This window comes from Pristiophorus japonicus, chromosome 18, assembly GCF_044704955.1.
Source record: "Pristiophorus japonicus isolate sPriJap1 chromosome 18, sPriJap1.hap1, whole genome shotgun sequence".
NCBI classification, from domain to species: Eukaryota; Metazoa; Chordata; class Chondrichthyes; family Pristiophoridae; genus Pristiophorus; species Pristiophorus japonicus.
Window position 1 is genome coordinate 103,547,363 of NC_091994.1, and position 24,484 is coordinate 103,571,846.

Consider the following 24,484-nt stretch of genomic DNA (forward strand, 5'->3'; position numbering starts at 1 on the left):
AATTCCAGAGATTTGTCAAGCATGATTTTCCTTTCACAAATCCATGCTGACTTGGACCTATCATGTCACCTCTTTCCAAATGCTCTGCTATGACATCCTTAATAATTGATTCCATCATTTTACCCACTACTGATGTCAGGCTGACTGGTCTATAATTCCCTGTTTTCTCTCTCCCTCCTTTTTTAAAAAGTAGGGTTACATCGGCTACCCTCCACTCGATAGGAACTGATCCAGAGTCAATGGAATGTTGGAAAATGACTGTCAATGCATCCGCTATTTCCAAGGCCACCTCCTTAAGTACTCTGGGATGCAGTCCATCAGGCCCTGGGGATTTATCGGCCTTCAATCCCATCAATGACCCCAACACAATTTCCCGACGAATAAGGATTTCCCTCAGTTCCTCCTTCTTACTAGACCCTCTGACCCCGTTTATATCCGGAAGGTTGTTTGTGTCCTCCTTAGTGAATACCGAACCAAAGTACTTGTTCAATTGGTCTGCCATTTCTTTGTTCCCCATTATGACTTCCCCTGATTCTGACTGCAGGGGACCTACATTTGTCTTTACTAACCTTTTTCTCTTTACATATCTATAGAAACTTTTGCAGTCCGTCTTAATGTTCCCTGCAAGCTTCCTCTCGTACTCTATTTTCCCTGCCCTAATCAAACCCTTTGTCCTCCTCTGCTGAGTTCTAAATTTCTCCCAGTCCCCGGGTTCACTGCTATTTCTGGCCAATTTGTATGCCATTTCCTTGGCTTTAATACTATCCCTGATTTCCCTTGATAGCCACGGTTGAGCCACCTTCCCTTTTTTATTTTTACAGGGATGTACAATTGTTGTAGTTCATCCATGCGGTCTCTCAATGTCTGCCATTGCCCATCCACAGTCAACCCCTTAAGTATCATTCGCCAATCTATCCTAGCCAATTCACGCCTTATACCTTCAAAGTTACCCTTCTTTAAGTTCTGGACCATGGTCTCTGAATTAACTGTTTCATTCTCCATCCTAATGCAGAATTCCACCATATTATGGTCACTCTTCCCCAAGGGGCCTCGCACAACGAGATTGTTAATTAATCCTCTCTCATTACACAACACCCAGTCTAAGATGGACTCCCCTCTTGTTGGTTCCTCAACATATTGGTCCAGAAAACCATCCCTTATGCACTCCAGGAAATCCTCCTCCACCGTATTGCTTCCAGTTTGGTTAGCCCAATCTATATGCATATTAAAGTCACCCATGATAACTGCTGTACCTTTATTGCATGCACCCCTAATTTCCTGTTTGATGCCCTCACCAACATCACTTCTACTGTTTGGAGGTCTGTACACAACTCCCACTAACGTTTTTTGCCCTTTGGTGTTCTGCAGCTCGACCCATATAGATTCCATATCATCCAAGCTAATGTCCTTGCTAACTATTGCATTAATCTCCTCTTTAACCAGCAATGCTACCCCACCTCCTTTTCCTTTTATTCTATCCTTCCTGAATGTTGAATACCCATGGATGTTGAGTTCCCAGCCCTGATCATCTGGAGCCACGTCTCTGTAATCCCAATCACATCATATCTGTTACATCTATTTGCACAGTTAATTCATCCACCTTATTACGGATACTCCTTGCATTAAGACACAAAGCCTTCAGGCTTGTTTTTTTAACACCCTTTGTCCTTTTAGAATTATGATCTAGTGTGGCCCTTTTTGTTTCTTGCCTTTGTTTACTCGGCCTTCCACTATTGCTTTTTACCTTTCTACCATCTGTTTCTGACTCCATATTACTTCGCCCTATCTCGCTGCATAGGTTCCCATCGCCCTGCCATATTAGTTTAAACACTCCCGAACTGCATTAGCAAATGTTACCCCTTGGACATCAGTTCCAATCCTGCCCAAGTGCAGACCGTCCCTTTTGTACAGGTCCAACTTCCCCCAGAACTGGTTCCAATGTCCCAGGAATTTGAATCCCTCCCTCTTGCACCACTGCTCAAGCCACGTATTTATTCTAACTATCCTGCTTCCTCTACTCTGATTAGCACGTGGCACTGGTAGCAATCCAGAGATTACTACCTTTGAGGTCCTACTTTTTAATTTAACTCCTAGCTCCTTAAATTCAGCTTGTAGGACCTCTTCCCACTTCTTACCTATATCGTTGGTACCTACATGTACCACAACAACTGGCTGTTCACCCTCCCTCTCCAGAATGTTATAACTCTTCTTCAAAATAGTGGCATGGCTCCACCTGAGAGGACAGATGGGGCCTCGGTTTAATGTCCCATCAGAACAATGGCACCTCCAACAGTGCAGCACTCCCTCAGCACTGGAGTGTCAGCCTAGATTTTGTGTCTGGAGTGGGGCTTGAACCCACAGCCTTCTGACTCAGAGGCGAGAGTGCTACCCACTGAGAAACAGCTGACAGTGACTGACAGGCAGAGCCAGGTCTGTTCACACAAACAGCAGCACATTCAGTGCTAAATGCACCAGGAATTATTATTGTTTTATGTTACATTTTTAATTAGTATTAAAAATTAAATTTTCTTCACTTGCTATACTCTCTATCCTACAAGTCTGTACCTATGGCAGCACTGCCCAGTTTAACAGGAGTCATTAAAAAATAATTTTATCAATTTATATTTGAATATATAATATTCACAGGAGCACAATCACTTATGCAGACACACATTAACTGCGCCTAACTATTCATGGCTGTCAATTAAAATAAGAGAGAAAAAAGAACTTGCATTTATATAGTGCTTTACCGTGCCTCTGGATGTCCGAAAATAATTCAGAACCAACGTTACTTTTGAAGTGCAGTAACTTTTGTTATATATGCAAATGTAACAGTCATTTTGCACATAGCAAGGTTCCACCAACAGCGAATGAGATGAATGCGGAGCAAGGTGTGCTGCCCCTTTGACGGGCTACGCGGCCCGTTCAAATTTCCGCGCATGTGCGTTTTTTCCATTCAAAAGCCTGCCGGGAGGGTTAGGCAAAATTACTCCCAAAGTATGCTTCTACTCCTCAACCTAAGCACATAATCTAGGGGGGACAATTCACAGCAGTACTGAGGCAGTGCCGCATTGTTGGAGGTGACGTCTTTCAGATGTGATGTTAAGCAAAGGCCCTCGCTGTTGGTTCGGGTCAATGTAAAAGTCCCGATGAAGAAAGTTCTCTCAGTGTCCTGGCCAACATTCCTCCCTCAGCCAATACCACCCAAAACAGATTAACAGCTCACTCATCCCATCTGCTGTATGTGGGAATGTAGTCATGCACAAAATGGCTGCTGCATTTGTCTACAAAATAGTGCAGCTTTTCAAAAATGATTATTGACTACTGATGAGAACTTTGGGATGTCCTCAGGTCCTATATGCTTCCTGTTTGTTAAGATATTCTTGACGAATAGCCGAGGTATAATTGTTAACTTAAAGAAGAATATGCGGCAGACCTGACTCTGAGCGAAGTTGATTTGCACCATGGACAAGTAAATGATGTTTCCCAGATGTTGGATAGGGGTCCCTTCCCAGTCTTTAATGGGGTTCTGTAGCAGGTATTTCTCCAGCTCCTGCCTCTTCCAGCTCTCATCACAAGGAACCTTAGAATCAGAACCAATAGACAGACAAGATTAAATAAAATGAAGCCATCTTAGAATCATAGAATCATAAAATAACAGCACAGAAGGAGGCCATTCAGCCCATCGAGTCTGTGCTGGCTCTATGAGCAATCCAGTTAGTCCCACTCCCACCGCCCTCTCCCCAAATCTCTGCAACGTTTTCTCCTTCAAGTATTTATCCAATTCCCCTTTGAAGGCTCCCATTGAATCTGTGTCCACCACCCTATCAGGCAGTGCATTCCAAATCCTAGTCACTTGCTGCATAAAGGTTTGTCCTCATGTTGTCTCTGGTTCTTTAGCCAATCACCTTAAATCTGTGCCCTCTGGTTATCGATCCTTCAATCATTGGAAAAAGTTTCTCTTTATTTACTCTATTTGAACCCTTCCTGATTTTGAACACCTCTATCAAATCTCCTGTTAGCCTTCTCTGCTCCAAGGAGAATAGCCCGAGCTTCTCCAGTCTATACAAGGAACTGAAGTCCCTTATCCCTGGAACCATTCTAATAAATCTCTTCTCTACTCTCGTTCCCTGGTTTTATCAGTGTCTAGGATGCACTTACAGAGTTCAGTTTCTTAATATATTTCTATAGAAAATTCAAGGGAATTGGCCAAATTGCAAAGAGACCAGAAGGATTGGAGTTCCATTTAATGCTCCCTTCCAAGTCGCTATGAAGGTGATAAAAGAGTTAGCCGACCTCCAAAATTACTACTCATATAATATGTATTAATCCACAACAGTCCCATTTATCTTTACATTTTCTCTATTATCTTGTTCCTAAAAAAAAAGCCTTCAAAGTGGGAGTTGCATAAACTGATGCAATTCATGGGTACTCTTCGAATTTGCATCCTTCAATGATGAGGTGTGGGTTTGTAACTGCCCTCCCAAATAGGGAGACTCTGATGTCAGTTACGCATGACTTAAATCCCGTCGATAGCTCCTTACATGCTTACGTTTTTTTCCCCTCAAATCAAGTTATAAAATAAACAATCATTTTTGAATTAGAATTCATTTTAAATTGCAGTGATTTCCCCCTTATCTATGTCTATTGAGTTTTTGAATTGTTTTTTATCCCCAATTTTTTCTCGCCTGCTTTCCTGAAGGTGCTGACTCTTGCTGAAGTATGTTTCAATGACCTCTAACTGCCTTTGTCTACCTTGCCTGAATAACTGATCATTATGTGTGAGCATTAACACTGGGTGCTGGCAGACTAGTCCAACAAATAGGGCAGCAAAACAGAGCCCAACCCTGGACTCACCTGACATCCAGATCCATGTCAGTCTCCAGCAAGATCCATTGGATAGTGATCAGGAGCATGAACCTTGGTCGATCACCCCCTTTCCGAGCATTCACTGAGACCAATTGCAGCATCCCTAATAATGCCTTGACTGACACTAGTTGACTTAATACAGACCAGTGATTGAACCCAGGACTCTCCGAAACTATCTGATCCAATTCCACATCGGGGAACATTAAATCTTAAAGCCTGCTTTATGTGAGTGTTTTAAAAACAATTTGTTCATGGGATACGTGACGTTGCTGGCAAGGCCGGCATTTATTGCCCATTCCCCGAATTGCTCTTGAGAAGTAGCGCTGAGCCACCTTCTTGAAGTGCTGCAGTCCGTGTGGTGAAGGTACTTGTCGCGGTTTGGCACAACTGAGTGTCTCGCTCGGCCTTTTCAGAGGGCAGTTAAGAATCAACCACATTGCTGTGGGTCTGGAGTCACATATAGGCCAGACCGGGTAAGGGCGGCAGATTTCCTTCCCCAAAGGACATCAGTGAACCTGATTTTTCCGTCAATCCGGTAGCTTCATGCTCACCATTACCGATACTAGTTTTTTAATTCCAGATTTATTTAATGAACTGAGTGGATTACTAGTCCACTCCTCTGGATTACTAGTTCAGTAACATAACCGCTATACTACCATACCCCGATTGATGCTGTGAAGTCTAAACAAATAGCACATTGCTTACCAGTACAGACAGCTTGTGCTGTTTATGTGGGCGATAAAGAGAAGCCTTCTTAACTCTTCTCGGCAAATGGGCCATCCATATGCTAAACTCTTCTGGGTTTGAACACGTTATTATCCTAGAGTCGAACATTGACCCTAATGAGAAAAAAAAATCAGGGAAAAATAAAAAATAAGTCAATTCCATCATGGGACAGCACTAGTGTGCACTCTGTTAGGATAGATTCTTCTGTCCTTGAAGTATACAATGGAAGAGTCACTGGCTTCAGCCTCTACTTAGTGTCAAGGCTCCAACACACTAGAAGGTACAAAATTAACATTACTCCGTTGAAGTGCATGAGTTTGCAGCTGCCCCACCTGTAACCTTATGTTGGAGAAGCTCTTCTGGACACATCAGACTCTCCCACCTTTTGGACTTGTTGTTGAACTCAGCCATCCTGACATTCCATTGCCAAAGCCGAGCACATTACTGGGATTTTGATCACTCTTAATCCTTTACACATTGTCTCTCTTTCAGGACCCCGCTTGATCCCCGAATGGACGGACCGTATTGGCATCTTGCTTTAAACTGTATACCGCAGTATTCAAGCCTTGTAGCTTCAGGTAGACTTACCTTTGCTGCCTGGTTGGTCTCAGATGCTCTGGAAATACTCCAGTAGGACATTTTGGTTTCAAGAGGATAAACTTCCTCAGACTTGCTCCCCTCAAATAAACTTTTACTGCAGATTTAATAAGTAACTTTCATAAGGGAATTAGATATATAATTAAAAAGGAACATTTTGTAAGGCTTTGGGAAAAGAGCTGGGGAGTTAGACTATTGGTAGCTCTTGCAGAGAGCTGGCACGAGCACGATGGGCCGAATGGCCTCCTTCTGCGATGAATGATTTGATATTTTATGTCTTATCTCTGCTATCTCGGATAGCCTCACTACATCTGCCAGGAGTGGCACTAATAATGAGGAAAGAAGATCATTTGTTCTTCCTTCTCACATTGTGTGGGAGTGGGCACTCCCGTGGTCAGTGCCTGTCTCCATTTTATTGTCTATGTTGCTATTCTACTGAAACCTGAGTGGGAACTAGTAAATAAAGATTTATAAAGCGCCTTTCACGACCTTAAGATGTCCCAAAGCGCTTTACATTCAATAACATAGTTTTGAAGTGTAGTCACTGTTCTAATGTGGGAAACCCGGCAGCCAGTTTGCGCACAGCAAACTCCCACAGACAGCAACGTGATAATGATCAGATAATCTGTTTTTGTGATGTTGATTGAGGGATAAAATATTGGCCCCAGGACACCGGGGATAACTCCGCTGCTATTTTACAAAATAGTGCCATGGGATCTTTTACATCCACTTGAGAGGGCAGACAGGGCCTCGGTTTAACATCTCATCCAAAAGATGGCACCTCTGACAGTGCAGCATTCCCTCAGCACTGCACTGGGAGTGTCAGCCTAGATTTTAGTGCTCAACTTTCAGTAATGGAACTTGAACCCCAGCCTTCTGACTCAGAAGCAAAAGTGTTACCCACTGAGCCACAGCTGCACCTTGTCGATGTACTTTGCGGTCTGTCCAGTATCACAGTGGTGATCTGATAAAACCATTAACAAAATGGTTAAGATCCATTCTGGACATAAATAGAATCGGCTATGATTGACAGGAAGCACATCATCAAACTTGAGAGATTTAGTTGTGTACTTAGTTAAGTCTGTGCCCTAATTGCTTGGCTATTGATATATTTGTGTCTCTTGTTATATGTATACTTTCTACTTCTATTTGTATTTGGTCTGCGAGGACCATCGGAGTAGGCTGGGGAGCGGAAGGAGCGGCGTAGCGGCCAGCCCAGCAGTCTGCACAGCCCCTGGCCTGCGAGCACTATCGGAGCAGGCTGGGGAGCGGAAGGAGCGGCGTGTGCTGGTGCAGGAGAGCAACGGCAGCGAAGAGGGACGTCAGAAGGATCCAAGTCGGTGATTGGAGCGTGGGCAGGTACAGCAGGAGCAGCAAGGTCGGGGCGAAGGAGCGGCGAGAGACTGTAGAGCGATGTGATCAGGCCCCAGGAGAGGCACGAGTTCGGGGTCCAGAAGAGGCGAGGGCCCAGGGGTAGCACGGGCCAGCCCACACTGTGATATGTGTGCGCACTAGGTCCGTGCAGCAGAGCTGGTCTCCAGTCGTCCTGGTTAATCCTTGCCACTGGACCAAGACCTAGCTTTGTCAAGCCCGTGTAGTGGCGGGTGTGCAACAGCCACCACATGTTAAATAAATCCAAGCACAGGCATCTTCCACCCTTCAAGATTTAGTTCAGGACCTGGAATTTTAGGTTCTTCACCTGTGAATTTTTTGACGTGGAAGCAAGTCTCCTCAGTTCGAGGGATTGCCAATGATGATGGTACTTTCTACTAACATTACAACAGCGACTGCACTTCTGAAGTACTTCATTGGTCGTAAAGTGCTTAGGGACGTCCTGAGGTGGTGAAAGGCGCTATAGAAATGCATGACTTTCTTTTCTTTTAGGTTGTTTTGTGCTGTGACCCGTACCTAATTAGGAACTGGATTGAGACTCCCGAACCCATTTCAGCTCATACCTTTACAGCCAGCCAACAGAACAGATTTCAGTCAGTCTGGCCTGGAAGTGATCCCAGGTCCCAGAGGTGAATTTCACCTGTTATGAGAGATGTTCTGATGAACATGTGAAAATCTGAAGTAAATACTGGGGTGAAGTGTTATTATTTTGGAGACCAGAGCAAACCGAGCTGTGCAAGCAGCTGTAACAGCTACTCTCAGGGAAACCACAGTGGGTTTGCAGTTTGCACTTGACTGCTTGGCCGCTTTCGTTCGAAAGGCCAGCTTTGTGCAGGGTGACATTTGAAACTCTGAGTCAGAAGGCTGTGGGTTTAAGTTCCCCCCCGCCCCGCCAGAGACTTGAGCACAAAAATCGATTCTTGGCTCTTCATAAGAACATAAGAAATAGGAGCAGGAGTAAGCCATTTGGCCCCTCGAGCCTGCTCCGCCATTCAATAAGATCATGGCTGATCTAATCTTGGGCTCAACTCCACTTCCCTGCCCGCTCCCCATAACCCTTTATTCCCCTATCGTTCAAAAATCTGTCCATCTCCACCTTAAATATATTCAATGACCCAGCCTCCACAGCTCTCTGGGGCAGAGAATTCCACAGATTTACGACCCACTGAGAGAAGAAATTCCTCCTCATCTCAGTTCTAAATGGGCGACCCCTTATTCTGAAACTATGCGCCCTAGTTCTAGATTCCTCCAAGAGGGGAAACATCCTCTTAGCATCTACCCTGTCGAGCCCCCTCAGTACCTTATATGTTTCAATAAGATCACCTTTCATTCTTCTTATGTCCACTGAGTATAGGCCCAACCTGCTCAACCTTTCTTCATACGTCAAACCCTTCATCTCAAGAATCAACCTCGTGAACCTTCCCTGACATGCCTCCAATGCAAGTTCAGTGCAGTGCCGAGAGAGTGCTGCATTGTTGGAGGCGCCATCTTTAAAATGGTATGTTGAACCAGTTCAGATGGATGTAAAAGATCCCAAGGCACTATTCAAAAAAGAGCAGGGTTCCCCTGGTGTCCTGGACAACATTCCTCCCTTAACCAATACCAACAAAAACAGATGAAATGCTCACTTGACTCATTGCTGTTTCTGGGATGTGGTTGTGCACAAATTAATTGCTACATTTATCTACACAACAAAAGTCATAGGGCTAGAAATTCGGCTGCTTAGCGCCACACATTAGCGCCCGAGAGGGACACTAACTGGCCTCTAAGCTCTTACCGATCGAGCGCTATGCTGGCAGTGCCTCCCGTGACCTTCGGTGGCGGTTTACCGGCGGCGCTAAGTGTTAGCGCTGCGCACTCCAGCGCCGCCCGCTTGGTGATGTCGGTGAGTGTGCAACGCCCCCCCCGTAACGCCGCAGTCGCGAACTTGACTGCTTGCGCCTGCCACAGTGCCTGGCGCTACCCCCGACAGGGAAAGCAGGCGTCACGGAGAAGCTGCCGGGGCGATATGTCCGAGGGGGAGCAGGCGGGCAGTCAAAATTATTTTTTTCCCCCATTAATGCATCTCTCTGAGAAGCTGCACACTGTGGTTTAGCTCCCTGGGCTTTTCTGTAACTTTTCGGGCGGTGCAGGCGACCTCCCCTTTAGGCGCTGGGATGCCGGCTTCCTAGCACCAGAACTTCAGCTGCGTTCCCGCAATAGCGCTCCAGGAATCAGGGATAGCACCCGGAGAGGGGCGCACCACGCTTCCCTTAACACCCCACTCCCCTCTTGGGGCGTAAAAATGAATATCCCGGTCGGAGGCGGTAAACATCGCCCAGCGCTGAAGTTCGCGACCAGGCGGTGTCACCGCCTCAAACCGGGCTCTAACAAATTTTTAGTTCCTTCAAAATTAATTAATTGGTTTCAAAACTCTTTGGGATATCCTGAGGATGTAAATAAGGTGCTATATAAATGTAATTTTCTTTCTATTAAGTGGTCTAGCATTGCAGAGTGCCTGGCGCGGGTATCACTGCAAGTACAGAACACCCTCAGGAAGTATCACAGAAATGAAGCATTTTTGTCTAACGTGGATTATTTACTGAAGTCCTACTTGCTGGTCGCAGTGTACTCAAGGCTAAAATTAGCGAGAGTTAGCTGATTTCTCAATGTGCAGTGAATACGTATGATAGACCATAGGCCATTCACCGCCATTGATATGCCTTGTTCCTGTGTGACAAAATGTGGTTTAATAAGTTAACGTCTGTTGTGTCATCCAGTCCAGCAGCATCTCCGATAGCCGTCCGGATAAATTTCAATGTCCCCCAGCTCCAAAGGAGGCTGCAGATTAACTTTCCCACCTAACTTGGTATTTGGAAGCCTTTGGGTATCTGACCACCCAAGTGTAGTTTTGAGAAAGAAAGAACTTGCATTTATATAGCACCTTTCGCAACCTCAGGACGTCGCAAAGCACTTTACAGCCAATGAAGTGCTTCTGGAGTGTAGTCACTGTTGTAATGTGGGAAATGCAGCGGCCAATTTGCGCACAGCAAGCTCCCACAAACAGCAAAGTGAGAATGACCCAGATAATCTGTTTCCGTGATGTTGATTGAGGGATAAATATTGGCCAGGAACCCCGGGAGAACTCCCTGCTCTTCTTCAAAATAGTGCCACGGGATCTTTTACGTTCACTTGAGAGGGCAGCCGGGGCCTGGGTTTACATGGGACATCAGAAACTCGCTCCTGTTGTGCACAATTTCTTTCAAGAAGGTGTTTGCTCTTCGTTCTTACCAGTAATTTCAAAAGTGTTCTCCATTAACGTTTTGACCGAAATCCCTGACAACGGTAACAGTCCCTGGAAAATAAAGAGGAACATTCAGGAAATGTCAGTCCAGAGCCAGGAAGTGATGCGGTTCTGGTGCTTTAAGGCGCTGTGTTTATCTCCTATCTGCTCGGTTATTTTCTACTTTCGTTATTCACCAATCATTTCACAGAAAACCTTTCTCCCCAGTTTCAGTTTGCCCTCTTATCGCATTGCAGCAAGATCAGAAACATAGCGCTTACACACGTGTCTGTTACGCACGTGTCACTTACACACGTGTCTCTTACACACGTGTTACTTACACACGTGTCACTTATACACGTGTTACTTACACACAGCTTCCTTACACACCACTGCCCCCATTTTTTTCAGGTCATAAGAACATAAAAATTAGGAGCAGGAGTAGACCATTCGGCCCCTCGAGCCTGCTCCGCCATTCAATAAGATCTTGGCTGATCTTCTACCTCAACTCCACTTTCCTGCACTATCCCCATATCCCTCGATTCCCTTAATATCCAAAAATCTATCGATCTCTGTCTTAAATGTACTCAACGACTGAGCCTCTGGGGTAAAGAATTACAAAGAATGAAGAAATTTCTCCTTATCTCAGTCCTAAATGGCCGACCCATTATTCTGAGACTGTGACCCCTGGTTCTCGGCTCCTCAGTCAGAGGAAACATCCTCCCTGCATCTACCCTGTCAAGCCCTGTAAGAATTGTGTATGTTTCAATGAGATCACCTCTCATTCTTCTAAACTCTACAGAATATAGGTCTAGTCTACTCAATCTCTCCTCATGGGATAATTCCCCTCATCCCAGAAATCAGCCTGGTGAACCTTCATTGCACTCCCTCTATGGCAAGTATATCCTTCCTCAGGTAAGGGTCTGTGCAGAGGGGCGAAAAGCTGGAGGTTTGGTTGGCCTCCAGTGCAAAATGGGCGATAGTGGATCGTCAACCCCTTTCACACTCTGCCCGTTGAAGTCAACGGAAAGATGTATCGGGCAGGGTGTAAAACATGCAGCTGATTCACTGTCGCTCATCGCTGAAGACCAGTTACACCCCCTTGGTGTTCAGGTCTCACCTCTGTCCAAGGAAGGAGTAGGCTACCCCGTGGTTGTGTCAGCTGATTTAAAGTGAAAATAACACACAGGCTTTTACCTGATAAATAAACTTGTTTTCCGCATCATCTACGGCCAGAATGAGCAGGTGTAGTGGGAAGAGGGCGAGGTGCCTTTTGCTCTCCTTCTGCGGAAATTAGAGAGAGTTTTGTGAGGTCAAATTCTTCAGTCTTATTTATTGATTGGCACGGCATTCACAATTATCACATCAGTAAAGAGGTACTTACGTTGTTAATTACCAGACTTCATTTTCTGCGGTGAGTTTAATGAGAAAATGCAGCTAGTTCTTCTAAATAAGGGGGGGAGACTAAGGGCGAGGTGCTGATTGTGTGAAGCAAAACGGCGGCTGTGTTTCTTACATTAAAACAGTGACTATATATATATTTTTCAAGTACTTGACGGGCTGAAATGCGGTTTGGGACGCCCCTAGTTTGTGGAAGGTGCCCGTCCTTACGTTTTTTATCTACAGTTTTCAAACATTACTGCTGAGGGCGCTGCTGAGCTTGCAACAGTCACTGTTCTCCACCGTGCCTCAGTATTCACGCTCAGAGTGTCCCAATAACCAACTACATTCAAATCAAACATTTTCAGCAGGGCTGGGGAGGAAGAGTGTACCCAGATTGAAGGAGCATTGGGCCCAAATGCGTTTTAATCTGAGTTGCCTGCATTGGAAAAAAAACAAATTACCTCGGTGTATTGGTCGTGCAGGGTGACTGAGGAGGACCATACGATCTCACCGAGTGTCTTGATGTCCTCTCCTTCCCAGCCAATTATAGGTTCACTGTAGATCATCTCCTCCAGTTCTCTGCGTGACTTCCCCCAAAGCAACTCCGTCTACAAACATTTAGATACGCAACGAGGTAAAAAATAAACAATGCACATCTTAACGTCTCTACTTTAAAAAAGATCATCCTTGTGTTCAAAATGGCTTCGAGGCCTTGCCCCACTGATCTCTGTAGCCTCCTCAAGTCCTACAACCAAACCTTCACCCCCACCCACCTTCCCCAAACTCTCTGTTCCTCGCACTCTGCTCATCTTTACCTTGCCCCACCATAGACAGCTGTGCCTTTAGCCACCTAGGCCCCATGATCTAGAATTCCCTCCCTCAACCACTCTGCTTTCCACCTTCCTCTCTTCCTTTAAGACGCCCCTTAAAACGCACCTCTTTGACCAAGCCCTTTCTAATATCTCCTTCTTTGGCTTGGTCTCCATTTTCCCCTGATTTCAGCTGCCTTAAAGCACCTTGGGAAGTTTCACTACATTAAAGACGCTATATAAATACAAGTTGGTGTTGTGCATTTGCGCTGATGTTGCGCTTGTGTTATATGGTTGAGACACTGGGTGCCAATAATACACACAATAAGAAGCTGTTTTAAAATATATTTTCTGGTGTTTCAGGGTGCAGTCACCGCAGTCACACTGCAACGATAGCATTGGTGCAAAGTGAGGTTGCTTCACACCAACGCTGCAGTTGTGCTGTTGCGTCAGCCTGAATCCGGAGTCAGGACCCATCATGACATGATGCCAAACAGCCTAAAGGGGGCAGTCTCACTCCACTTCAGAGTTAGTTCGGGCCTTCACGCCTGGCTTACACTCCATGGCTTCAGCGTCAGTGCAAAGCCAAAGCAGCAACCGACCAACGACAACAACTTGCATTTATATAGCGCCTTTAACGCAGTAAAATGTCCCATGGCTCTTCACAGGAGCGTTATCAAACAACATTTGTCACCGAGCCACGTATTAGGACAGGTGACCAAAAGCTGGGTCAAAGAGGCAGGTTTTAAGGAGCGTCTTAAAGGAGGAGAGAGATGCGGAGAGGTTTAAGGAAGGAATTCCAGAGTTTGGGGCCTTGGCATCTGAAGGCACCGCCGCCAATGGTGAAGCGATGAAAATCGGGGATGCACAAGAGGCCGGAATTGGAGGAGCGCAGAGATCCTGCCATCACTATTTGGCACAAAATTGGCAATCTCAATTAGAGAAGTCACAGGAAAACCAAAAACTATCGCACTGGTGCAGTACAAGTTATGTCGAGGGACACGGGTTGAGGCTAAGTAGAAAGAACTTTGCTCTGCATCTAACTGTATACCTATCTAGGAGTGCTAGATAATAATCTGGGTGCCCAAACTGGCGTCCATCCTAAAACCCCTCACCTTGTTGAGCACAGAATTGACAAAGCAAAGTGGATTAAAAAAAAATTGGCCCCTCTCCATGTGCTATGTCAGACCACTGAGCACTTGTCACTAATCAGTAACAATAGTGACTTTTCTATTGGGCTCAGTGTCAGATCTTGCTCCGGGGACTTGAGCATAAAATCTAGGCTAACGCTCCAGTGTTGCACTGTTGGAGGTGCCGACTTCCGGATGAGACGTTGAACCGAGGCCCCGTCTGCCCTCTCAGGTGGACGTAAAAGATCCCATGGCCACTACTTCGAAGAAGAGCAGGGGAGCTATCCCCGGTGTCCTGGGGCCAATATTTATCGCTTAACCAACATCACTAAAAGAAAACCGAGATGATCTGGTCATTATCACATTGCTGTTTGTGGGAGCTTGCTGTGTGCAAATTGGCCGCCGCGTTTCCTACATTACAACAGCTACTACACTTCAAATAGAACTTTATTGGCTGTAAAGCGCTTTGGGACAACATGAGGTTGTGAAAGGCGCTATATAAATGCAAGCTCTTCCTTTTGGGTTTAGTGGGTCCTACGCCGGGTTTTATGCAGCCAGCAGCATGCTTGGCAGAATCCCAAAAGGCCAACCGATTTGAAGTGGATTTTCCTGCTGCCCATCCTTAGGAAATCTACAGCTTAGATTTCAAAACTAAGATTAGGCTCTGTCCAGGTAAGTGTCCTTATAAATATGGTCATGTACTGAACTGGGCAAGGGGAGTTTTGTGGTTGCAATTTCTTAAGTGCAAGGCCCAGGGAGATTAGAGTCACAGTAACTATTTCACGGGAATAGAGTTGATTAACATCCTTTGAACATTATTATTTGAATCAGTTAATATCGCAGCGAAAAGAAAAGAAGAAAGAAAGACTTGCATTTATATAGCGCCTTTCACGATCACCGGATGTCTCAAAGCGCTTTACAACCAATGAAATACTTTTGGAGTGTAGTCACTGTTGTAATGTGGGAAACGCAGCAGCCAACTTGCGCACAGTAAGCTCCCATAAACAGCAATGACTAGATCATCTGTTTTTGTTCTGTTGATTAAGGGATAAATATTGGCCAGGACACTGGGGACAACTCTTCTTTCAAATAGTGCCATAGGACTTTTTACGTCCACCTGAGAGGGCAGACGGGATCTCGGTTAAATGTCTCATCCGAAAGACAGCACCTCTGACAGTGCAGCACTCCCTCAGCACTGCACTGGGAGCGTCAGCCTAGATTTATGTGCTCAAGTTCACGGTGGGACTTGAACCCACAACCTTCATCTGCAGTTAATCATGTGCACAATTTAGATTTGTCCCTTTAAGAACATTTCTTTTCGTGCTTCTCCATCCTCCTCTTTTTTTAAACAAAAGATTTGTCTTAATTCTGGGTGACTCACAACATCCACCGATCTCCCTCCCCCCCCAGCAGCTGACGGATTGCCCGGCAAGCAGCTGCTGATATCTGTGACTGGCCACCAGGGAGCGCAAGAAAGCACCGAGGACCCAGTTTCGGTTCTCACCCACCACACACACAGGAAGCCACAATAGACCGTGTGAGGAAATTGCCTGCAGAAGGGACAACGCTTGAAACTTTCTCTGTCTTTCCGAAGATGGTGTTATTTACAGAAAGAAATATTGCTACACATTAAGAGGTGGCTCATAATTCATGAGGGGAAACCATGACGTCAGATAAAATGTAGCTTTCAGTCAAAACTAAATAGATGTAACTAGAGAAAGAGTGTGGCCTGATAGAGACCATAAAAGGAAATCTGTGTGTGGAGGCAGAAGACGTGGGTATGATTCTTAATGAATATTTTGCATCTGTTTTCACAAAAGAGAGGGACGATGCACACTTTACAATGAGGGGGGAGATGTCTGAAACATTAGCTGAGATAAACATAGTGAGAAAAGAAATATTAAGGGGCTTATCAGCTTTGAAAGTGGATAAATCCCTAGACTCGGATGAAATGTATCCCAGACTGTTAAGACAAGCAAAAGAGGAAATAGCAGTGGCTCTGACCATCATTTTCCTATCTACTCTGGTTGCAGGTGTGGTGCCAGAGGACTGGAGGACTGCTAATGTCGTAGATTTGTTTAAAGAGGGAGAAAGGGATAGACCGAGTAATTACAGGCCAGTCAGCCTAACCTTGGTGGTGGGAAAATTATTGGAAATATTCCTGAGAGACAGGATAAATCTACATTTGGAAAGACATGGATTAATCAAGGACAGTCAGCATGGATTTGCTAAGGGAATGTCGTGTCTGCCTAACTTGATTGAATCTTTCGAGGTGGTAACCATGAGGGTCGATGAGGGCAGTGTGTATGATGTAGTGTATATGGATTTTAGCAAAGTTTTTGATAAGGTCCCAGACTGATCACGAATGTAAAAGCGCATGGAATCCAGGGCAAAGTAGCAAGTTGGATCCAAAATTTGCTCAGAGGCAGGAAGCAAAGTGTAGTGTATATAGGCACCTTTAGCAATGACTCCACGAGGCAGGGTATGATACTTAAACTGTGTAGACCTGTAGTCCTTTATTTGCAGCTCCTGAGTGCCGACAACAAGCTGTGAGTTCCCTTTTATACTGGGTTACCTGCCGTGTGCAGGCAACCCCTAGGTCTCCAGCAGCAGCACCCTCTCGTGTACCGGTAAAATGTGTGCAGTATAAGGGTACATTCAACGTGGCATAACAGTGTTACAGACATCACACAGTAAACAGGCATGCATACACAACAAAAAGGGTAATGGTTGATGGGTGTTTTTGTGACTGGAAGGCTGTATCCAGTGGGGTTCCACAGGGCTCAGTGCTGGGTCCATTGCTTTTTGTGGTATATCAATGATTTGGACTTAAATGTTGGGGGTATGATTAAGAAGTTTGCAGATGACACTAAAATAGGCCCTGTGGTTGATAATGAAGAAGAAAGCTGCAGATTGCAGGAAGATATCAATGTACTGGTCAGGTGGGCAGAATGGTGGCAAATGGAATTCAATCTGGATATGTGTGAGGTAATGTATTTGGGGAGGTCTAACAAGGCAAGGGAATAAACATTAAATGGTACGACACTGAAAATCGTAGAGGAACAAAGGGACCTTGGAGTGCAGGTCCACAGATCCCTGAAGATAGCAGGCCAGGTAGATAATGTGATTAAGAAGGCATATGGAATACTTGCCTTTATTAGTCGAGGCATGGAATACAAGAGCAAGGACGTGTCCGCAGAGACACAATGTACAAATCTCTGGACAGTGGAGGAAAGGACGTTCCAAACATGGCCCTCATTCTGATGGCCACCTTTGTGTGCGGCTGCATCAAGCTGTGCACAGACCCCCGGTACGCAAACACTAAGTGTCACTACGTGCTGAGGTTCTACCTGTCCCCGGTGTTGCGAAGGATGGGCCTGGCCATGCTGCCTGAAACGGCCCCACCAGTTGGACCATGCCTGTCCACCTGTCCTTCGCGGAAAAGTTTTTCACAAAAACCCCCTTTGACCACAAGGCCATAAAACAGTGGTCAGCACGTAAGGTCCTGGACGCCCTACAAAAGAAGGAGAGGGTGGACCCTGTCGGGTGGTTCCCTGAGCGGACTGTCGAACTCGTTTGGCAGAACGTCTCATCGCCAGAGCTTTCACACAAGCACCAAGACGTAGCTTGGTTGGCGGTGAGGAGGGCCTCGCCCGTCAGAGCGTTCATGCACAGCCGGCGTCTCAGCAACACGGCACGGTGCCCCCGAGTCGGCTGTGGGGCGGACGAGACTGTCACCCATCTCCTTCAGGATTGCGCCTTCGCAAGGCAGGTCTGGGAAGAGATGCAGTGGTTGCTGTCGAGGTTCATCCCGAGCAGCTCCGTAACACAAGACTCTGTGCTCTACGGGCTGTTCCCAGGGACACAGACCGAGACAGACATCACCTGCTGCTGGAGGGCCATCAACTCGGTCAAAGACGCTCTTTGGTCTTGCCGAAACTTGCTGGTCTTCCAGAGCAAGGAGATGTCCACGTCTGCGTGATGCAGACTGGCGCAATCCAAGATCCAGGACTACGTGCTGAGGGACGCACTTAAAATTGGTGCAGCCGCCGCAAAGGCACGGTGGGGAAGGGCCACAGTTTAAAGCCCTTCTGCCACTGTAAACCCCGGGGCAGGAATCAGTACAAAACCCCCCTCGGGCTGTACTTGTAACTTCTTTTTTGTGTACATGGAGCACCATGATCTGTAAACACCTATGAAGTGCCATGTACAATGCAAGGTCTGTTTCGTAATGCACGTTGAAAAGAAAAATGTAAATGTACCGTCACCCATTCCGTGTACTGTATAGTGACACGTGTAATGTCATTTTCGAATGTACTACAATGTATCCCGTATTGAACCGAATTGTACTTGAACTGAAAAACAAGGAAATGTATCGAACGGAACTGCCGTCAGCACCCAAATGTAGTGTATGGGATTGCTGACCGCAGCTAAATGTACTGAACTGCTTTTGAATGTACTGTACAAATTTTTATATGAATAAAGTATATTTTGAAATTTAAAAAAAAGGACGTTATGCTTGAACTGTATAAAACACTGGTTAGGCCGCAGCTGGAAACTCACAGCTTGTTGTCGGCACTCAGGAGCTGCAAATAAAGGACTACAGGTCTATACAGTTTAAATATCATACCCTGCCTCGTGGAGTCATTACTAAAGGTGCCTACATACACTACACTTTGCTTCCTGCCTCTGAGCCAATTTTGGATCCAACTTGCCACTTTGCCCTGGATTCCATGCGCTTTTACTTTCGTGTGCAGTTCTGGTCACCACATTACAGGAAAGATGTGATTGCCCTGGAAAGGGTGCAGAGGAGATTTACAAGAATGTTGCCTGGACTAGAGAATTTTGACTATGAGGAAAGATTGGAGAGGTTGAGTCTGTTTTCTTTGGAGCAGAGAAGACTAAGGGGAGAACTGATTGAGGTGTATAAAATTATGAGGGGCCTGAATAGAGTGGAAAGGAAGGACCTGTTTCCCTTGGCAGAGGGGTCAACAACCATAGATTTATGCAGGTACAGAAAGTAATCAGGAAGGCCAATGGAATGTTGGCCTTTATTGCAAGGGGGATGGAGTATGAAAGCAGAGAGGTCCTGCTACAACTGTACAGGGTATTGGTGAGACCACACCTGGAGTACTGCACAGAAGGAGGCCATTCTACCCATTGTGTCTGCGCCAATCGAAATAGAGCTATCCAGCCTAATCCCACTTTTGGCTTGTAGCCTTCTAGGTTACGGCACTTCAAGTGCACATCCAAGTACTTTATGAATGCGATGAGGGTTTCTGCCTCCACCACCCTTTCAGGCAGCGAGTTCCAGACCCCCACCACCCTCTGGGTGAAAAACGTTCCCCATAACTCCCCTATAATCCTTCCACCAATTACTTTAAATCTATGCCCTCAGATTATTGACCACTCTGCTTAGGGAAGTAAGTCCTTCCTTTCCACTCTATCTAGGCCCCTCATCTTTTTATACACCTCAATTAAATCTCTCCTCAGCCTCCTCTGTTCCAAACAAATCAACCCCAGCCCATCCAATCTTTCCTCATAGCTAAAATTCTCCAGTCCAGGCAACATACTCGTAAATCTCCTCAGTACCTCTCTAGTGCAATTACATTTATCCAGAACGTGCTCTCCATCGAAGGGAGCCCTGCGCTGTCGGAAAGTGCGGTCTGACCAAGAACCTGCACATCTCATCACTGAGGCTAACTGAGCACATGGGAGTTCAAGACGGGTCTTCAACTCAGACTCTGTAACAGGGGGCTTCTGAGTTAGATTTGAAGGACCATTCTCGACAAATGTTTCTGAAGACGTTAAGAAAGTAAAGCAACATATTTTTAAGATCATTTTACCTGAGACAATTTTTCTCGACAGTTCCCTAAGAAATGGTCATTTACAGAACATTGATTCTGAAAAACAAATGGATTGGAAGGATAAACCAGTTAAACAGTTTGAACAAAGAGTCATTTGTGCAGATAATCTAACTCAGTGAATGTGTGTGTAGTGTGCGTGTAGTGTGCATGTAGTGTGCGTGTAGTCTATGTGAGGCAATGCTTATGGACATGTCCACACGTGTACCTGAATGCACCATTCTGTGACTGAAAAACACACAAATCCAAAACAGTTCAATTCTAAATCGGTTTTATCAAATCTCTCATTGCAGACTGAAATGCAGACTGAAATGTAAAGCTATCCATAACATGATTTCACAGATGCCACAGGGCACATCACTGAGAGCTTATACCCAATAATCCGCTAATGGCGAACTCCGTATCGGGAGTGGGGCTTGAACCCATAACCTTCTGACTCAGACAAGAGTGCGACAAACTGAACCAAGCAAACACCAATGGCCCAAAATGTGAAGGGGGAGGTCTTCTGAAGGACAGGATGTCCCAACCAATTAATCACTTTTTTTGAAATGCAGAGGTTGAGCAGGTTGGGCCTGTACTCATTGGAGTTTAGAGGAATGAGAGGTGATCTTATTGAAACATATAAGATTATGAGGGGGCTTGACAGGATAGATGCAGAGAGGATGTTTCCCCTTGTGGGGGAATCGATAACTAAGGGGCACCGTTTCAGAATAAGAGGCTGCCCATTTAAAATGGAGATGAAGATGAATTTCTTCTCTCAGAGGGTCGTGAATCTTTGGAATTCTCTACCCCAGAGAGCTGTGGAGGCTGGGTCATTGAATGTATTTTAGGTGAAAATAGACAGAGCAGTGCAGGGAAGTGGAGTTGAGGCTAATATCAGATCAGCCATGGTCTTACTGAATGTGGAGCAGGCTCGAGGGGCCAAATGACCTTCTCCTGCTCCTATTTCTTATGTTTTTATGTCACTGTTAATATGCACACAGTAAGATCCCACAAACAGCACATGAAATGAATGCCCAGTGAATCTGTTTTTGGTTGTGTTGATTGAGGGAGGAATGATACCTAGAATACTGGGAGAACTTTCTGCTTTTCTTGGAATAGCGTTTTGGGATCTTTTACATCCACCTAAACCATGCCAACTGTGCTCAGTTTAACATCTCATCTGAAAGATGGCACCTCTGACAACATAATGCTCCTTCATTGAAATGCCAGTGGAACTATACACACACAAATCCCTGGAGTGAGGCTTGAACCCACAACTGCTGACCTCAGAAGCAAGAGTGTTACCAGCTGAGCCAACTTGACAGTGATGGCAAGGGCACAAAAATGTGAAAACCAAAGAAAAATATTTAGGTAAAATAAGTGGCGATTAGAAGTTTCCAGCACCCTACATTTGCACTTGTATGCACAACATACATACACACTCCACGGAACTGAGGGCAATGAATTAACTTGGTTAGGAAATTGGCTGAGCGACAGCTGACAGAGAGTAGGGATAATGGGTAGGTACTCACATTGCAGGATTTGATTAGTGGTGTACTGCAGGGATCTGTGTCGGGGCCTCAACTATTCACAGTATTTATTAACAACTTAGATGATGGCATAGCAAGTCATATATCCAAATTTGCTAATGACACAAAAGTAGGCGGCATTGTAGGCAGTGTAGATGAAAGCATAAAATTACAAATTAATCTCGATAGATTACGTGACTGGGCAAAACTATGGCAAATGGATTTCAATGTAAGCACATGTGTGGTCATCCACTTTGGACCCAAAAAGGATAGAACAGGGTACCTGTACTTTCTAAATGGTGAAAAGCTAAAAACAGTGGAACTTCAAAGAGACACGGGGGTCCCGGTACATAGATCATTAAAATGTCATGAACAGATTCAGAAAATAATCAAAAAGATTAATGGAATGCTGTCCTTTATATCTAGAGGACTAGAATACAAGGGGGTAGAAGTTATGCTGCAGCTGTACAGAACCCTGGTTAGCCCACACCTGGAGCACTGTGAGCAGTTGTGGGCACCACACCTTACGGAGGGTATATTGGCCTTGGAGGGAGTGCAGCGTAGGTTTACCAGAATGATACCCGCACTTCAGGGATTAAGTTACAAGGAGAGATTACACAAATTAGGATTGTATTTCCTAGAATTTAGTAGGTTAAGGGGTGATCTGATCAAAGTTTTCAGGATATTAAGGGGAACAGATAGTGTAGATAGAGCAAAACTATTTCTGCTGGCTGAGGATTCTAGGACCAGGGGCACAGTCTTAAAATTAGAGCCAGATCTTTGAGGAATGAAATTTGGAAACACGTCTACACCCAAAGGGTGGTAGAAGTTTAGAATTCTCTCCCACAAACGGCAATTGATACAAGATCAATTGTTAATTTTAAATCTGGGATTGATAGCTTTTTGTTAACCAAAGATATATGGGCCAAAGGCAGGTATGTGGAGTTAGGTCACAGATCAGCCATGATCTCATTGAATGGCAGAACAGGTTCGAGGGGCTGAATGGCCTCCTCCTGGCCCTATGTTCCTCTGTTCCTAACACTATGTAAATAAAATAGTGTTATATTGTAGCAGAGTCTGTGCCTAGATTTGAACTAGGCTCCAGGCAAAATCTCTGCTTCCCTTTCTAATAGAAACAGACAGCAGATAATATCACACACATGATAGCTTCATAGCCAAAAGGTGAAATCTAATGAACACTCACCTCCTCAGGACCAATCAACTTATCCAGCTCCTGACGGGTGGCAACTTCACTTCCAGTCACCGGAGGTGCAGAGTGTCTCCTGGGAAGGAAAAGAGATCGCATGATCAAAGTTTAAAGTTCTGAGATGCATATTTTTATTCAAAAAAAAAGAACAAAGCCTCATAGAACAAATCCTCTAGAATGAAATCTGCACTGTCAAACTGGTATCGAATTTAGCTTGTATTTTCACACGAATCCTCATTTTTTTCTCCAAAATGGATCACAGTTAAAAGACAAAAAATGTTTTGCCAAGAAATGATTTGACACACAAATGGAGGCCGAATGACCTCCTTGCATTTACATATCACCTTTCACTACCAGTGGACGTCTAAAGCGCTTTAAAACCAGTGAAGTACTTTTTTTTTGGAGTGCAGTCACTGTTGCAATGTGGGAAAGATGGCAGCCAATTTGCATACATCAAGCTTCCACCAATAGCAACGTGATAATGACCAGATAATTTGTATTAGTGATATTGGATGAGGGATAAATATTGGCTCCAGGACAGCGGGGAGAACTCCCCTGCTCTTCTTCAAAATAGTGCCATGGGATCTTTTACATCTAACTGAGAGAGCAGACGGGGCCTCGGTTTAATGTCTCATCCGAAGGACGGCACCTCCGTCAGTGCAGCACTTACCCCCGTAGAACACTGGAGTGTCAGCCTAGACTTTTGTGCTCAAGTCTCTGGAGTGGGACTTTGAACCCACAACCTCTGGCTCAGAGGCGAGAGTGCTGCCCACTGAGCCACGGCTGACACGATTCTATGACAGAATACTGTGTCTGATATGATCCGCAACATTGTGTTATTGTGTGTTTGCACCCAAATGAGCGGTTTGGTAAACACTTTTTCAAAAAGACCGTGGCCCTTTAAGCGCTTGACCAGTCAGAAAGTTGTCTTGTCCTTTTTTTTTAGGCTGCGTATAGTGACACCACACATCCCTTGAAATTCAGAAGAATGTGAGGTGATCTTATTGAAATGTATAAGATTATGAGGGGGCTTGACAAGGTGGATGCAGAGAGGATGTTTACACTGATGGGGGAGACTAGAACTAGAGGGTACAATCTTAGAATAAGGGGCCGCCTTATTTAAAATAGAGATGAGGAGAAATTTCTTCTCCCTGATGGTTGTAAATCTGCGGAATTTGCTGCCTCAGAGAGCTATGGAAGCTGGGACTTTGAATGGATTTAAGACAGAAATAGACAGTTTTTTAAACGATAAGGGGATAAGAGGTTATGGGGAGCGGGCGGGGAAGTGGAGCTGAGTCCACGATCAGTTCAGCCATGATCTTATTGAATGGTGGAGCAGGCTCGAGGGGCCGTGTGGGGCTGTTACTATTTCTTATGTATCCCGGCCAGGATGGAGATGATTGGGTAATTCCCCAGTCAATCACGCCTGGAGGCCGCACTGCTGTAAGTGACTGGGGTTGATTTTACGCACATCATTTGCATTACGTAACTCTCCTCCACTCCCTGCATTTTGCTGGAGAAATAATCCTGATTTTATCGGGAGACTCTCAGGAGAGTTTCAGTCATGAGTTCTGTTTGCTGTAGTTCATAGAGAGTCTTTAACTAGACTCTGTTTGTTGTTTGATGAATAAATAGACACTGTTTGCTGTTTGCTGTATAAATAGATACTGTTTACTGTTTGCTGTATAAATAGATACTGTTTGCTGTATAAATAAACACTGTTTGCTATTTGCT

At 45.2% G+C, this 24,484-nt stretch overlaps 1 protein-coding gene across 1 annotated transcript in view; it reads right to left on the reverse strand.

Annotated features, from left to right (window-relative positions):
• LOC139229323 (probable pleckstrin homology domain-containing family N member 1) overlaps positions 1-24,484 on the reverse strand; it is a 46,987-nt gene that overhangs the window by 16,025 nt on the left and 6,478 nt on the right. The window contains exons 2-8 of the mRNA XM_070861019.1: positions 22,748-22,826; positions 20,015-20,071; positions 12,691-12,837; positions 12,044-12,130; positions 10,855-10,918; positions 5,575-5,708; positions 3,437-3,583 (exon numbers count right to left, since the gene is read on the reverse strand). Of these exons, the coding sequence (XP_070717120.1) occupies positions 3,437-3,583; positions 5,575-5,708; positions 10,855-10,918; positions 12,044-12,130; positions 12,691-12,837; positions 20,015-20,071; positions 22,748-22,826 (715 nt within the window). The remainder of the gene's footprint in view (positions 1-3,436; positions 3,584-5,574; positions 5,709-10,854; positions 10,919-12,043; positions 12,131-12,690; positions 12,838-20,014; positions 20,072-22,747; positions 22,827-24,484) is intronic.